Consider the following 15709-nt stretch of genomic DNA (forward strand, 5'->3'; position numbering starts at 1 on the left):
GGCCCCAAGGACCACAGTCAGGGAAGTCACCATGAGGAAGGAGTGGGAAGAAAGAAAGAGAGAAGGGGGTATGCTCACAAAAAAAAAAAAAAGGAAAATGCCTGTATTATATAGGGAAAAAGCCCCTGGGGAAGGGCAGCTCAGCCCCTGGGCTGGAAGTTCAGAGCTGGGGTATGCCTGGTAGGAACTGAGGGATGCTGGGAGAACTTGGAGACCAGGGTGGTTTGATATGTTAATTACCAAAGCCTCAGACTCTTGTCCTGGTGTCTGAAATCAAACAGATGCATATAATCACATACTTTGAATGTCCTAAATGTGTGTCAAAGCATGTTCCCAATAGCACAGTGTCAAGGCATGGGTGCTGTAGGAAGGCACCTCAGTGCTCAAGCATCATCTGCATTGTAGGCTCAGGCAATGCTTCAGTCACTCTAAGCTTTCACTTGTGGAACATCCTCCTGGTTGTAGCTGAAATTTCTAAAATACAGCACTCTAGAAACTTAACTGTTACCAAAATTCTTTTGCATCATCAATGCTGATTACAATAGAACTAATACAAGTTAACTTTGTCTTTTTTATCATGTTTTAGTGATTTTAGTTTGCTCATTCCATCTTCATGTATGCAATTATTTTATCTACACTACCTCTGGCATAAATGACATAATGACAAGTGAAGGTTACAAGAAGTACACATTACACATTTTAAATAATTGACACATTCTGATAACTGCAGGATGGCTTATGCTGGAGTCAGAACATGGCAATATTCCTGATGTTTGCTTTATAAAGACAATTGATAGAAAGACTACCGAGTTCTAGGCTTTCTAGTTTATTCTGATTCTAAAGAATAATAATTCTGGTGCACAGAAAGACTACTGCTGTCATTTTTATTATATGTCCATCCTGCAGCTTGGGTCAGAAGCTGGCTTTGACTGCGAATGCACCATTCTCCATATGCTGTCACAGAAGGTTTGTGTTTATTGCATATTACTCTGTTAACATCTCTATTATAGCTTATTTCCATTTCCTGGGAGTTAACTAAGATGAAAAGAGCTCAAGGAAACTTCTCAAGTAGGGAACAGGTTTGGAACTGTCTGTCCAACTTCTGTGCTTTTGTCAAACCAATCTGTACCAAAGAAGATAAACATCTAAATTAGAGAGTTCTCTAGCAATCCTTAGAATTTGAGCACAGCCTGTGGTTGTACTAGACCTCAAGTCAGCAATGTCTGAAGAAGTCTTTAAGTATGCTTTCAAACAATTGATATGTATCCTTAGCACTTGGAGTCAGACATGCTACTATTGTGACATAAGGTCATCCCTTATATACTTGGAATACCATCATTTACGTAACTTTTCTTATTTTCTGTACTATTTGGGAACTAGCAATCAATCATATCACAAAGTCTCTCCTCATCAACAGCAAATTTTGCAACAAACAGAAATCACGAAGAGGTTAGTTGGTGTCCTAATTAGTTTTGATTGTCAACTTGACACAGCTTAGAGGAAAGCCATAATTGAAGAAGTGCCTGGATCAAATTGGTTTTTTGACATGTCTGTGGAGGCACTGTCTTGATTGTTAATCAATGAAGGAGGAATGAGTCTACTGTTGGCAGCACCATTCCCTAAACAGATGGTAACGGACTGCATAAGAAAGGTAACTAAGCATAAAGTTGAACAAACAGGCCAGCAGGCAGTGGTCCTCCATGGTTTCGCCCTCCAGGTTTTGCCTTTAGCTCCTGCTCTGACTTCCCTCAATGACAAAGTGGGACATGGAAAGCTGAGTCAAATAAATCCTTTTCTTCCTCAGGTCACTGTGGTCACAATAGAATGAAACTAGAACAGTTGGGTAGAACTTTCCTACATCACTTTTGGCAATTACCTTCTAGATTTCTCTCTTTAGAAAGTTATGCAGAGAAAAGGAAAGTGCAAAAGGCCTTCGGATCTTTGTGGGATTTCTCCATTGCAATACAAACAAGAATGTTTCAGTTATGTTCACTAGCTAAGAATTAATGTCATCCCAAAGGTGGAAGTCCCCTGGAGCTCTGTGTTCTCATTGTCCAGATGAAGAAATGGGATGGAACAAAGGAGTGCTGAAGGTAGGGTTGGAGGTGTATGGCTAGTTCTCTTTGGAGCTGGCTGTGTAAACTTACAGAGGAAATTAGTAAAGGGATTGAAGCAGTGGGAGTCCCAACCACAGACCATCACTGCCTTTACCTTACTGCCCCTAAATGAGGCTGTAGCCAGAGCTCTTAACAGGCTGAAAAATATGGCATTTTATGAATTTTAAATTTTAATTTTAAAGAACTAAAATTAAGGAGTGAATGTTTTCATCAAAGTCTATTTTAAAGAGAAAGTCATAAGGCAACTTGGGTCTTCAAGAGACTATTATAATTTCATAGAGAAGATACCGGTACTTTGGCATAGGATGGCAGTTGATACATGTCTTCACAAAATGATATTTAAAACACTGCCCACCACAGTCTCCCTCCAGCAAGATCAAAGGAAGAGTGCTGTCCTAGAAGCTCACATCCTATGGGAGTTTCTCTTGAAGCAGTACCTGGTACTGCAAATCTGACTCACACATTCATGCATTTTCTTCCAAAGAGAGTTACCAGATTTTCCCTTCTTCCTCTGCATCTCACTCAGCTTTCAACCTGTTACTCTAGTCCTTCCTGCAGTCCCATCAGAATCCCTAAGGAGCTGGGTTCTAGTCCAACTCAACCAATTGCTACACTGTTGCCATGGCAACAACTGTTAGAATTAGCTCCACATCTTCCTGCAGAGATGACAAAGCTAATGCATTTATTTTTGTTGTTGTTAATTTGGCTCTAAGCACAGGACATAGTATGTATTAATGACACTTTGTGGCGTTAAAAGTTTCTGCAAGAATAAGTGCCAGAGGGGCTGTCCCATTTTCTGAATTCGCTGAACTCTTCCCTGTTCTCCCATCCTTTCCTTCCCACACGCCACCTTTGTAGGACTCCATGCTGCCAGTTATTTTTTTTTTTTTTTTGGTTCTTTTCTGCCCAGGATTGCATGGGTTTCCCCAGGTCCAAATGGAGGCTGCTAGGCCCTTCCTTCCTGTCTCTGGGAACCAGGCTGGTAACCTGCTATTCCTGAGCAGGGCTTCTCCTGCTGCTGCATTGGTCCAGGGGTGGGACTCTTAGTCCATTTGCCTTCCTCATATTGCACACCAGCACTTTATACATTTTGTTATCCATGAGCTTGCTTAATGTTGACATTATCTCTGTTTGCAGTGTGGGTCTCTGGCACAGCCATATCCACTGGAAATGGCGAAAGCTATAAAGCCAGCACAGAGGTTTGACATAGTTCCAGCAACGCTGAGCCAAATGCTGTTATCACTGTCAACTCTCACTTTTATGTTTTGGTCTCTGTGTGCTGCATTTTGGGGGGCATTCTGCATTATGATTCATTTTATGTCTCTTCCTAAGAAAATTATGTCTGAGTCCTTTTTGAAAAGTCATGAAATTACTATCTCTTCTGCTTTTAGGGAAATAACTTTATCTGGCCCTACTTGGAAGTCATCTTCATGCCCTGGAGACTGTGATAAGCACAGATGAGGCTACGATTCTAGGAATCTTCTCAGGATATCTTCCCCCAAGCAAACTGAAACAGTATGAATGGGACGGGATAAACATAGAGATACTTGACAAACTCTCACTGGCCAGGAGAAATGGTAACAGATTCATGACTGCTTTTTATAATATGCTTAGAGCTCTCTGAAACTGTACTTTAAAGATTGGGGATCTTACAGAGTACACACCTGGAGGAAAGCGCTCAGTAAATAGAAGCAATCAACTAAAACAGCTTTTCCTGCTTTATAAGGCTGATGATGAAACAGTATAGTCAAAGGTGGTAAGTCTTAGCATTTGCTATTCATAAAAAGACCAATTCACCTATTTGAAGTTTGCCTGGAGTGCTTTAAAACTTCAAATAATACCAGTCTAAAAGCAAACTATATAATAAACTTCTGCTTTAGTGGACACATTATTTATATTTATTGAATTGGAGTTATAAAAGCAACAATAAAAATAAAATTTGCTCTATTTGTACTTTCTAATTGTGACTGAACTTATAACCATGAGTATGTAATGAAAAACCAAACACATGTTTAAAAATGATGTAGTCGGTACTTGCTCAATAATCCTTAATTTGTCTTTGTTCTGTGAACCCCGTTTAAAGAAGTCAATTGCTGAAAGATCCCTCTGACCACTGCACCTGATTCAGTCCTTATCTCCTCTCAGTTGTTAGCACAGGGACAGAATCCCCACAGGTTTTCCTTGTGCATCAAGGTAAAAAAAACAAAGTATCTGAGCAGTAGGGTGGATCTCCAACCCAGCCAGAAGATATCCATAAATTCCCTCAGAGCTTCAAAGCCTGCAGAGACTAGATTTTGAAAAACTATTTTTAGATAATAAATATTTATAGATTCATTGGTCTAAAATATATACTATTGGTTCGGTATTGGGCCATTACCAACTTATGAAAGTAAAATCATAAGGAATCAATATATAAATGTCAGAAAGACATAGGAGACAGGATAGTGACCATGGACATACATTTGGCTTTGAGTTATACAGCTCCATCCCCCAATTTGTAATACTCTACATGGCAGCCTCGTTTCATCACCTGCACATACTATGTATAAGCACTCTTATCCAAACAATGCACTGAAAGGTCATAACCTCCTTATACTCCCATATGCACCAGGCTCCATGTGTTTCCACTTCTGAACAATGGTATAGGCTTCCCCACCCCTGGTAACAAATCATACATCTATTATTCAAGTGAATTCCAAACCTAGTTAGGTATGAAGACTAGAATGGCCAGTCCGGCTGGAACTAGTTTTTGTTGCATATGTAGTAAGACAAAAGCATCCTCTTTTAGGGTCCATCTTATGGTCTGATTGATTAGATTATGCCATTGCTCTACTATGCATGTCCTTTCCCATAATGCATCTGGTTTTAATCATATGAATGACAACTTATGCATAGGCATAATATTCCCTCATGTGTCCTGCTCTCAGTCCTGTCAGTGTATCTCTCTTTAATCTGAACTATCACTTTGCTGCAAATTAATTTATCTTGTTTTGTTTGCAGGTCCGTGTGGAGAGCCGTGCCGCAAGCAATCGCCATTATAAGATGGTGCTGGCCTCCGCTGTGCCTAACTAGTAAACAAGCCTTGTACACAGGTGCGAGAGTGAACTCACGCCTAGTCACTGCCTATCTCAGGGCGTAGTAACGGGGTGATGGGCGAGCAACGAATCAGGAGCTGACACACCACATCAGGTGCTGAAACTCCATGGCTGAGGGCTATATAAGCAACGCCATTTTCCGGGGTCAGGGTCTTCCCTCTTGAAGAAGCAATAAAGCTTTTTGCCGCAGAAGAATCTGGTTGTCCGAGTGTGTTCTTGCCGGTGAGAACGGTAGCTTGGGACAGGTCCGTATGAGACCTCACGTTCTATTGCTTTGGATAAGAGGCCACGGGCCTGGAAATACTCTGTGCATCCCTGACTGCCAGAAGCACAGAGCATGAACAACAAAGTTATCATGGGCTACTTGATCTCTAATTACAGGACGTTTCCAACTATCTCAGGTGGATCACAGAAATAGGTCTGACTCTCTCCATTGACAACAGAACAATCATGGGATAGTTTTAAAGAGCCACACCATGGCTACATGGCAGTTTCCCTAATGCATAAGATTGATTATTTGGTATATTCTCGATGATGATGATGTCAGAGAAAAATCCAGGGCAGCTAAAACCTGGATAGGAAGTGACACATAGGCTCATGGGTGAAGACTGAAGGAAGCAGTGGACTGAATGGAAGCGTTAGGGGACAGTGCTCACCACAGCCTCCTCCTTTGGCTCCTCCATCTCTAGCCCAAGGTCCAGCCCAGCAGTAGGTGCAGCAGCAGTGGCAGGAGGCTCCTCGGCTTGGGGCTCTGTAGGTAGAGCCTGCTCAGTTTCAGCCTTGAGTTATTTGGGGGTAAGAAGAAAAGAAACCTCAACATGTGAATAGATGACATTGCAGGATTCTGGACAATCCAGAATCTCAGCATCATTCTGAACAGGCAGCCAGTTTCACCTAATTCATTCTAGAAAAATGAGTTCTCTCATCTAGTGTCATTGGGTCTTGTAGAACTGAAAAGTCGTAGTGTGTAATTGTGTTGAGCTTCTCCTGAACAGGATCCAGAATGGTTTCCTTCAAAGTGGGCAAAGACCTGCCACTGTATTCACCTGTAACAGTTTGTCTTCATGCTACTATAAACTGTATGAGAGAACCTGAAATGACTCTTCTGTTGTATGGAGAGAGAAAGAGAAAGATGAGAAAGAGAAAGAGAAAGAGAAAGAGAAAGAGAAAGAGAAAGAGAAAGAGAAAGAGAAAGAGAAAGAGAAAGAGAAAGAGAAAGAGGAGGAGGAGGAGGAGGAGGAGAAACAGAAAGAGGAGGAGGAGGAGAAAGAGAAGGAGAAAGGGGGGGGGGGACGGGGAGGGGAGGGGGAGGGGGGAGAGGGAGAGGGAGATGGAGAGGGAGACAGAGAATATCAAAGAGAATGTTTTTAGAAGGTCCAACATTGGCCAGGTGAAAGGAGTCAGAAAGAATCTAAAGATCATATAGTCCTGTGATCTTAGGTGTATAAATATATATATATATATATATATATATTACACCAAAAATGGAAGGGTCATTCCAGTATACAAATTAAAAATATTTATTTGATGCAATGTATCTCTTCCAAAGCAGGGAGAGCAGGCTCGGCAACCTGGCTGCTCCAGAAACTGCAGAAAGTTGGAGCTTCTGGGTCACTCCCTTCTTTTTGATCACCCAGAACAATTCTGTAGCAATCAAAAACCGGTTGCTTGAAGAATTATAAGGCAGCCTTCTCCATGGTCTCAGACTCTTTATACCATAGGGGCAAAATAAGATGCTGTTGGCCCCATGAGACTGCTACATATAGTCAGCCTATGATAATCCTTACACACTGAATCAGGTCTCTAGCATTTTAACTCAAAACCTTCTGTTTTTCCTGTACACTTAATTAATGCAGCACATAATGAATTTTACATAAAAGTAATAGGGAAACTGTTCTAAAGCTGCCAAGAAGCCAAGAGAAGATTTGATGCACAACTCATATAAAATATAAAAATTATCATGCATTTTAAAAATGCAAAGATAACTGAAAATACAGAACAATGTTTGGATCATTGCCTTACATTTCTAGAAAGCTGGGGAAATTCTGGATCTTTATTTAAGTAAGATCAATGAGGGTGGCTTTAGACATGAGTCTAACTGTATTTCCTTGTTAAAATCAAAAAGCACAGCTATAGCATGGAATGAACAGGATTGGAATTTTCTCACAAGCACACATGTTCACTGAGTTCTAACAATTGTGGCTGCGACTTAAGTTCTAGGGGACAAATGCAGCTTACTAGTAATGAGCAAGCATGAAACACTCTGTATAAATCCCATTACTGAAATTAGTCTTATGGACCACTCTTTTATTCCTTCTGAGATACGAAAATATTAATATTTTCTTACTATATACCAATGAAGTTCAATTTTTAAGCAATATCTTATGGGGAAATCTGAAGTTTTATTATGTGAATTGGGCTCTGCTTCAACTGTTTTTGCTGTTGTTCCTACAAGGTATCTGTCTTGACAGATGTTAATGGACCAGTAACATGCTATGTCTAATTGTGGGCTCTAGAAGCAATTCTTCTTTCAGAATGAAAATTTGTCAGAATAAAGCTGGCTATGTTGTTCTGGAGCACATATTCTGAAAACGCTCAGTGATGAGAATAAGCCATATCAGTACAGAGACAGAGAAGAGCTGGGAGAGTCAAGAGTCTATAAGCCAGTGTGGAACTTGCCTTCCACTACTGCTTTTTCAGGCTTAGAAGGGTTATTTAGTACAAACTCAGAGGATTGGTGGGCAACTAAGGAACAAGGTCTGAAGATGTAAAATGGCTTTAACTGGTACATAGTTATATTCTGAGGGCCATGAGACATGAATCAGGAAATATGCAGCTGAATGCCAGCTTCATTCCCCTTTGCCCAGCTCAGTCAATGGGCCCAACGTTGTGGCTTCTGCTGTTCCTGAGATGTCACACAGTATCAACATAGTTGATAGTTACATGATAGTTACAGTTTATAGCTCCAGTGCATGGTGATTGCCTACTGCCTGTAGCAAGAACGTTAGTTGCATTTGCAATGCTGGGCAGGACAAGCTGTGCTCCTCAGCAGAGAATTCTGCTCAGGAGAATACATGAGGAGAGGACTAGAGAGAAAGCAAGAAAGGTCACATGACCAACACTAGAGTGTGGAGAGATTCTCGTGGCACTGAAAGGTCATGGTTCTGAGCTTGGACTTTCTGTGTTAGTGTAGTGCTATGAGTTTAAGCATGTCCAATCGTTTTTCTTCTCTTCCTGAATTTCTGAGTTTTCCATAACTGTTCACAATTGATAATTAAAAAAAAAACCTCATCATCCAAATTATATCATCAAGGCTGAGAATAACCACTATGAGAAGGGGCATAACAAGCCTCTCTGGCTTAGTTATTAATACCATACCCATTAAAAAAAAGCCAGCACTTCTGTTCTCCACTACTTGCACAAAATGCACAAAGACATAATAATACATTGACAAAATACCAGAATGTTACCAAAATTAATTTTTGGACAAATTTTTCAGAATGTCTTATTTCAAAGTAAATGTGTATCTTGTGAGAAAATGCCAATCCAATGTCTGTTTCATTCCATAGGATAGGTACACTTTTTGATTTTAACAAGGAACTATTGTTAGACTCATGTGTAAAGCCGCCCTCATTGTTTATATTTAAATAAAGCTTCAGAATTGGTCCAGATTTCTAGAAATGTAAGCCAATGATCCAAACATTGTTCTTTAATGTCAGTTATGTTTGCATTTTTAAAATGCTCAATATTTTCATATGAATTACATGTCAAACCTCCTCTTGGCTCCTCTTCAAAAGTCCTTCATAGCACAGACTCAGCTGGCCAGGGAAGAGCAATGTTAACAACCTCTGCGACCCTCAGCAAGCACAAGCCCTCTCTTCTGCAGTAGGGTAAATACACAGTGACAGCTCTCAGGGTCTCTTCAATCGGCTTGATGAGGAAGCTGCTGAAAGGCTTCCCATGGAAACTGTCCTTCCCACCTCCCAAGCATCTCCTCTAGTCTCCAGAGGAACTCTTTCCTACTTAGTCCATGATGTTAGTCTCTTCATTAGCTGGCCTGTAAGTGCTTCTCTCTAGAACGTTTAAAATGAAGGGATGAGATGAGAAATTAGTAGCTCTAGGCTCAAGGAAAAAGGCAGTGATATATTAGTTAAAACATAAATTCTTGGGGCAAATTCATTTTTAGTCCTGTAGCTTAAGCTACAGTCACATAGAGACCTGTGGCTTTGATGGATTTATTGTGTTCCACTGAGGGTCATAAGTATCACAGGAAGCTGGTTCCTGCTGGTGTCACTGTGCCAGAAACAAACAAGTTCAGAGTCAGATTTTACAGATGATTTCTTCCCACTTTTCTGAAAAAAGGGGGAAGCTATAAAAATCATACTATGCATATTAAAGTTCAGATAGGCTAGTGTAGCCAACTAACTTTCAACTGTTCCATGATGACAACTGTCCCAAATATGGTCACATCAACTTACCAAGCCACCTACCATATTCTGATCTGTCTGCATGGTGAATAATGAAGTGTCCTGGGCCTGAAAATTGAAAGAAAACAGGCCATTAAAAAAATCCATCTAAACTAGTTACCACCAGTTGTATCGATACATTTTAATGTTTTTTGAAAGTTCCCTTTAAATTATTTTAAAAAACAACACAAGTAAGTGTTAACATGAGCTTTTCTAAATATAGGTCTGTACTAGCAGACTGCCCAGGAAACACCACTTTCTTGAAGACAGCCTGAGTATGGTTTCTGATCGTTAGATGGCTTCCCCTCCCCACCCCCTGGAGAATCACTAAGTGTATTACTGTATGTAATGTGGCTCACCATGACATTTTAGAAGGAGGTCTTAAAAACCATCATCTCTAAGAACCTTATCTCCTCTTTTCCAACAGCTGAGTCTAGAGGATATTTTGGGTTGGAGTCACCTCTAAGAACTAGTAGAAAAATTGGTAGAGCATCACGGGGCACTTAATGTGCTGGATCCTGGGTAAAGTGCACTGCATGCGTGGCTCATTTCATCACAACAATGTTATTTCCATTACTCAAGTTGTAAGCAGGGAGGGCAAATTTTGTACTGATTCTCTCAATCATTTTGTTGGATCAGTGACACAAAACCCACACAGAAACAAAGTACAACATTCTCAGCTGGGAGCTCTCATAAGAAAACCATCTTCTTACCTGGGTGAAATCATTAAATGAACCCCCAGAAGCCTAAAAGAAATGGAAACCAGGTATGACTTTTTCAACAACTTCATAGGATGAATGAATAGCCATTAGGCAGGCTGAAGAGACACTACTACCACACACAATTGAAAAATAATACAACAGGTTGCTTTGTTGGAAAGTGCTCAGGAACGACAAAGAGCCCGTGCTGTATTATTATAAATAGGCTGACAAAAAAAAGGGGAAAGATGCGCGTGCTTCAGTGTTCACCAACACGGACTTTCTCAATAATGATGAGGTCATTCTAGCAAGAAGTATGGGGGCTAATATCTCTTTTCAGTCACTGATATGAATCACTTTAATGAACAGCAACAGTGATTCTACAGTTTTCGTGAGACTGAGTAAAACATTTCATGAGTTTTTATTGGAGTGGAGCCACATTAGTGACAGTAAGTAAATTTCTGTTGCTCATGGTTTAGCACATTTTAGTGTGTTACATGAAAAAAAAAGGAGAGAGAGAGAGAGAGAGAGAGAGAGAGAGAGAGAGAGAGAGAGAGAGAAACTTGGTAAATGGGATGGTAAGAAGGACTCTACTGATTACCAGCACAATCATTATTTAGATTTTTTTTTTTTTTTTGTCAACCTGTTTGTGTTTGGCTTACATAGGTATCAAGAGGTACATCTGTCAAGGAGATCAATGATGGAAAATGAAGTTGGTGAGAGACATAAGGAAAAGCAGAGTCTAAGGAAATCTGGCTAGTCTAAGCTACATTCTAGGGTAAGTACCTCATCTTTATCAGCCTCTATGTCTTGGTACAATAATCCATATCTCTGGTTAGCAATTTCATCTTCAGATAAATCTGAGTTGTTGATGTCATTGTCTTGGGAACTATCAGGGCTCTCCATGCTAGTGTTCGAGGAGGTTCCCTGACCCAGTGGTCTAGGTGTCTCCTGGCTTTGATCTGAACTGTTAGCACTGGTATGTTTACCACATACATCTGCTCGTAAGTTCTCCTCCAGTCCTTTCTCATTTTCTACCAAATGCTCCCAGCATCTATGTAAACCTTCTTTATCTCTGATATGCCAGTGGCTATTAGATTCCTGCCACTCAGCAAATGTGCTTGTGTGGCCATCTGGAATATTAGAGACTTTTACTATATCTACATCATTGATTCCTGACTTCAAGTCTGACTGCCAGACTTGACCTGGATCTGTTCCCCAAGAATCAGGTTTTTCAGCTTTTGGCAATGTAATGAAATGACCAAAATTTCCAATCATTTCTTTTTTAGTTAAATCCGATTCCCCAGTGCTTGAATCTTTAATAATAGACACGGAGGCAATCTGCATAGGCAGGTTACTGAACCCTGTGTGATTAGCAGGTGAAGCTCCAGGGCCTTCTGCCTTTTTTTGATAAATTGTTACTTGAGTCTCATCAAATAACTCTTGGATTCTATCATCAAATTTATCTGTCACGTATACTCTTCCCATGTCTTTTTCCAATAGATCAGCTTCCTCAAAATAATTTTCATAGGTTTTTAGTCTTTCTTTACATATCATCTTTAGATCATTCCAACTATCCACTTCACTACTTTTAAGTTTCTCCTGGCCTTTCTCTGCTGGTTTTTTGAGATGATTTAGTGTTGTATTCTCTAGACTGTCACATACTTTCTCTTCAAATCCCTCAGTACCTTCTATTGCCTTGATACCAATAGCTCCAGTGTCTACCCTTTGGTATGTCTCCACACATACCCACATAGGATCTTCTAACTTCTGTGTCTGTTTTATTTCTCCATCTGATATTTTAGCTTCTTCGTGACCTTCTTTGAACAGGTCAGCTTTTCCGATGGCTGGTCTCTCTGAGTCAAGTAATGCATATGGCTGGTCCATCTCCATGCACGTAGTAATAGCAACTTCAGCCTCAGGAACAGGCTCTGAGGACAGCTGCTCATTTCTAGCTGGAGGGGCATCCTCACCCTGACCAGCTACAGTAGAACAGTCAGCAGAAGAAAGCATTGCAGTAGATAATCTCATGTCTTGCTCTGCTTCAGAGAGACAGAGCATGTCTTCTCGGGACCCACTTGACGTCATCTCCTGGCTGACACTGTCTGTCCTAGCATGAGGCCCCCAAGTGAATGCACCTATGTCAGTTTCATATCTTTGAATCTCTTCAGCCAAACCACTGTCAGGAGTTTCCTCCATGATGAGGTTACACATAGAAAGACTTTTTGAAGAGTCAGTCTTTAAAGTATGCAGAAAAGCAAAGAGGAAAAAATGGAATAGACCATGAGATATTTGATGAGAAACATACAGGTCTTCATTAGTGTAGTATCAGTTAAATAAAACCAGAAAGTATTTAAGTTCATCAGTTTACAGTCAATTCTAGGACTAGCAATGTCATGGGGGAAAAGTCATTCAACAAAAAAATATCATAGGTACAATGATATTAAATATCTTCAAGATATAGAAAGTTATGAAAATCTACTTACTGGTTGTACCAAATCCGTGCTTGTCTGTAAGATGGGGAGGAGAGAAAAGACAAAAGAATAAGAAGACACTTCAGTGTACTGTTGAAGTCTCACATTATCCAGAGACAACATTCTTCAGAATGCTGTGGCGTTTACTGTCCAGGAATTACATTTTACAACTTGTTTTGTTATTGGAATCATTTTGTTCTAAAAAAAATTATTTAAGACATTTGAGGTGGAGGCACAAATGAAACAGAAAGAACCCGCGTCATTTTCTAATAATGAGGATGTATCATGGCTAGTTTACAATTTCTCCCTTAGGAAACCAAGAAATGAAAATGCTTATTCAAATGAGTGTGTGAGTCTGAGAATACCAAGATGCTATCAAGCATAGAGGACAAGAAATGCCTCCATGCTGCATGCTCTGTAAGAGCATCAAAGAAGAACCTTCCCACACTCGTTCTTCACTCGGCTCTATTTCACTAGGGATTTCTGGATGGAGAATGACTTTGTATTAACTACACTAACTAGCTTGAGTGTCTCCTGGCAGCCCACCCTCAACCTAGAAGCCGATTTCTGCCCACAAGAAAAAGGCCCTGTACAGTGGACTGGACTATGAGTCACGGGCAGTATGTCCAGAAAGCTGATATTTCGTACATTTTTGTTGTCTGTTTTCCTAACAAATCTGTCCTCTGAAGCAAAGAAAAGTTCCTTCTAGAAGATATCTTTGCCCTTACCACAGTCCTTTTAGAGAGGGAAAAAATGTGCTATTGCTATAAATAAAGTTACAAAATTCAGGGATAACTAAGATTAGTATTGTTTCCATAATCAATAATAAAAGGAATGCAAAGTTGAGGTTAGGATTCTAGTGCCCTGAGTATCAATCCATCCTCACCGTTTTACAAATGCACAAATCAAACTAATTCAGTGTAAATTATGAATTCAGTGTAAATATGTCTTAGTCATGTGTAGCTTCTAAAAACACAAGTAGTTATGTTCTTGGTCTCTTTCAAGGATCCTACAAAGTGGAATATAAACTCTAGGGAAGTATATAAAGACTGAGACCCTGCACTAATGAATGCTAGGCTTTACATGGGTGTTATCAGTCTTCTAATTTTGCAATGCAGATGAATACAACAAAGTGCCTCTCTCTCCCCCTCCCCCCTTCCCCCTCTCTCTCCCTCCCCCTCCTGTCTCCCCCCTCTCTTCCAAGTCTAAATTCTGAAAATATTCAGCCTTGCACACCAGGTCAGCTATATAAAGTAACACCATAATCATTGGTACCTTTTGTTGATACATACTATATACTGAGATAAATACCAGGCACATATCTCATTCAAGCCTGAACAAACCCTCTGAAGTATATGTCATCACCTTTGTTTTATAGATGTGAAAAGTTGAATTAGAGAATTTTAGAAATTGATCAAATTTACAAAGATTATAAATATTAGGGTACGAACTCAACTCCACATCTTTCTAGTTCAAATTTTATAAATGTTTCAACGGAATTTATTTAAATATAATGATAAAAATGTTCCCATCACCTTTTATTTTTTTTCATCCACACTCTGTGGTTTTTGTTTGTTTGTTTGTTTGTTTGTTTGTTTTTTGAGACAGGGCTTTTCTGTGTAGCCCTGGCTGTGTTTTGATTCAGTTTAAGAGTACCATATGCGTGCATGCCTTCCACTACGATGGCTCTTTAGAGTGTCAGTCCCCACAGGAATGCACAAAGAGCACAATGCCATTGTCTCGATCACTATTAGTTCAGCAATGTGGGCCACTGACACACATTTCTCTACTAAGTTCTTAGATTTGGGAAATGCTCCAAACTTTCAAGTATTTTTTCCTAGGGGAATATATTATCATTGAATGTATGGGTTCTCTTTTTCCTCACAAGTGCAAAAGTATATTAAGGTTTCAAATTTTTATAGATTAAAATATGGGAAATTAGTTCTCAGATGCCTTACCGTCCATAAGTCCCAGGGCAATGTCTGTAAGCAAACAAAAAGAAACACTATAAATGAAAGTCCATACCATTCGTAATAAATATAAAGAGGCTATGGGTAGCAGCTCTCTTCCATAGCTCCACTCTTGGGTATAGAAACATTCCACTTCTGTTACCAATTTTGGTGGACATGCATCACATGTGGCTATTGAGAACTTGAAATGTGCTAGTCTAACAGAATCAAAATTTAAATTTTATATAGCTTATCCACATGTAGATACTGTGAGAGCAGCAGGGATCTAATCTATTGGCCTTTGGTTCTTTAGAAGCGCTTGCTTGGTCTTGATTGTGTACAATGAATGTGTTATTTCAATACACACATGTCATTAAAGTAAGAATGTTTTCTAGCACTAGAGTTATCATATCACTGAGCAACTGCAGGCCTTAATCCTTAACTAATGTGCTTGCCTCTCCCTACTACCTCAAGAACATATATTATGACCACTTTGATAGCAAATAGATCCTTTAAACTGCCATTCTCCAACATGCTGGATTAGAGAACACACAGATTAATTGGCAGTCATTCACATTAATAGGTACCCATTAAAGCCTACTAACAGCATGCCTGACATTCATTGCTGATATTTTAATTGTGAAGCTCACTGATCTATGAAGGATTTTGAACCGTTACAGCAACTTGCACTGAGAGTGAGGACAGTGTGAGAGACCTTCCTTTCTCCCTGAGACTGAGAATCGCTGCTAAAGCCACATTGTTTTATACTTGTGCCTCAGTGACCCAGGCTGCATTCACCCACTTGCTTTGATTATGTAAAGGTAAGTAGAATACTAGAAAGACATTCATTTCAAATGAGTTTCTAGGGTGACATCTACTTTCTATAGATTCTGTACCAAAGAGAGTCAGG

The 15709-nt window shown here is 39.8% G+C and overlaps 1 protein-coding gene across 4 annotated transcripts in view; it reads right to left on the bottom strand.

The window, feature by feature from the left end:
- The window catches only part of Amph (amphiphysin), a 199797-nt gene that overhangs the window by 22847 nt on the left and 161241 nt on the right, over window positions 1-15709 (bottom strand). Inside the window, exons 13-18 of one of the 4 annotated variants that reach the window (XM_085831274.1) lie at window positions 14809-14832; window positions 12863-12886; window positions 12126-12614; window positions 10392-10424; window positions 9703-9747; window positions 5869-5991 (exon numbers count right to left, since the gene is read on the bottom strand). In XM_085831274.1, coding sequence (XP_085687400.1) covers window positions 5869-5991; window positions 9703-9747; window positions 10392-10424; window positions 12126-12614; window positions 12863-12886; window positions 14809-14832 — 738 coding nt within the window. Of the gene's footprint in view, window positions 1-5868; window positions 5992-9690; window positions 9748-10391; window positions 10425-12125; window positions 12615-12862; window positions 12887-14808; window positions 14833-15709 lie in introns of all 4 variants that reach the window. The other 3 variants (XM_085831273.1, XM_085831272.1, XM_085831271.1) reach the window with 3 other exon arrangements.

The sequence above is a fragment of the Mus caroli genome, unplaced genomic scaffold (assembly GCF_978045245.1).
Source record: "Mus caroli unplaced genomic scaffold, Mus_caroli_1 scaffold_15, whole genome shotgun sequence".
Taxonomy (NCBI): Eukaryota; Metazoa; Chordata; class Mammalia; order Rodentia; family Muridae; genus Mus; species Mus caroli.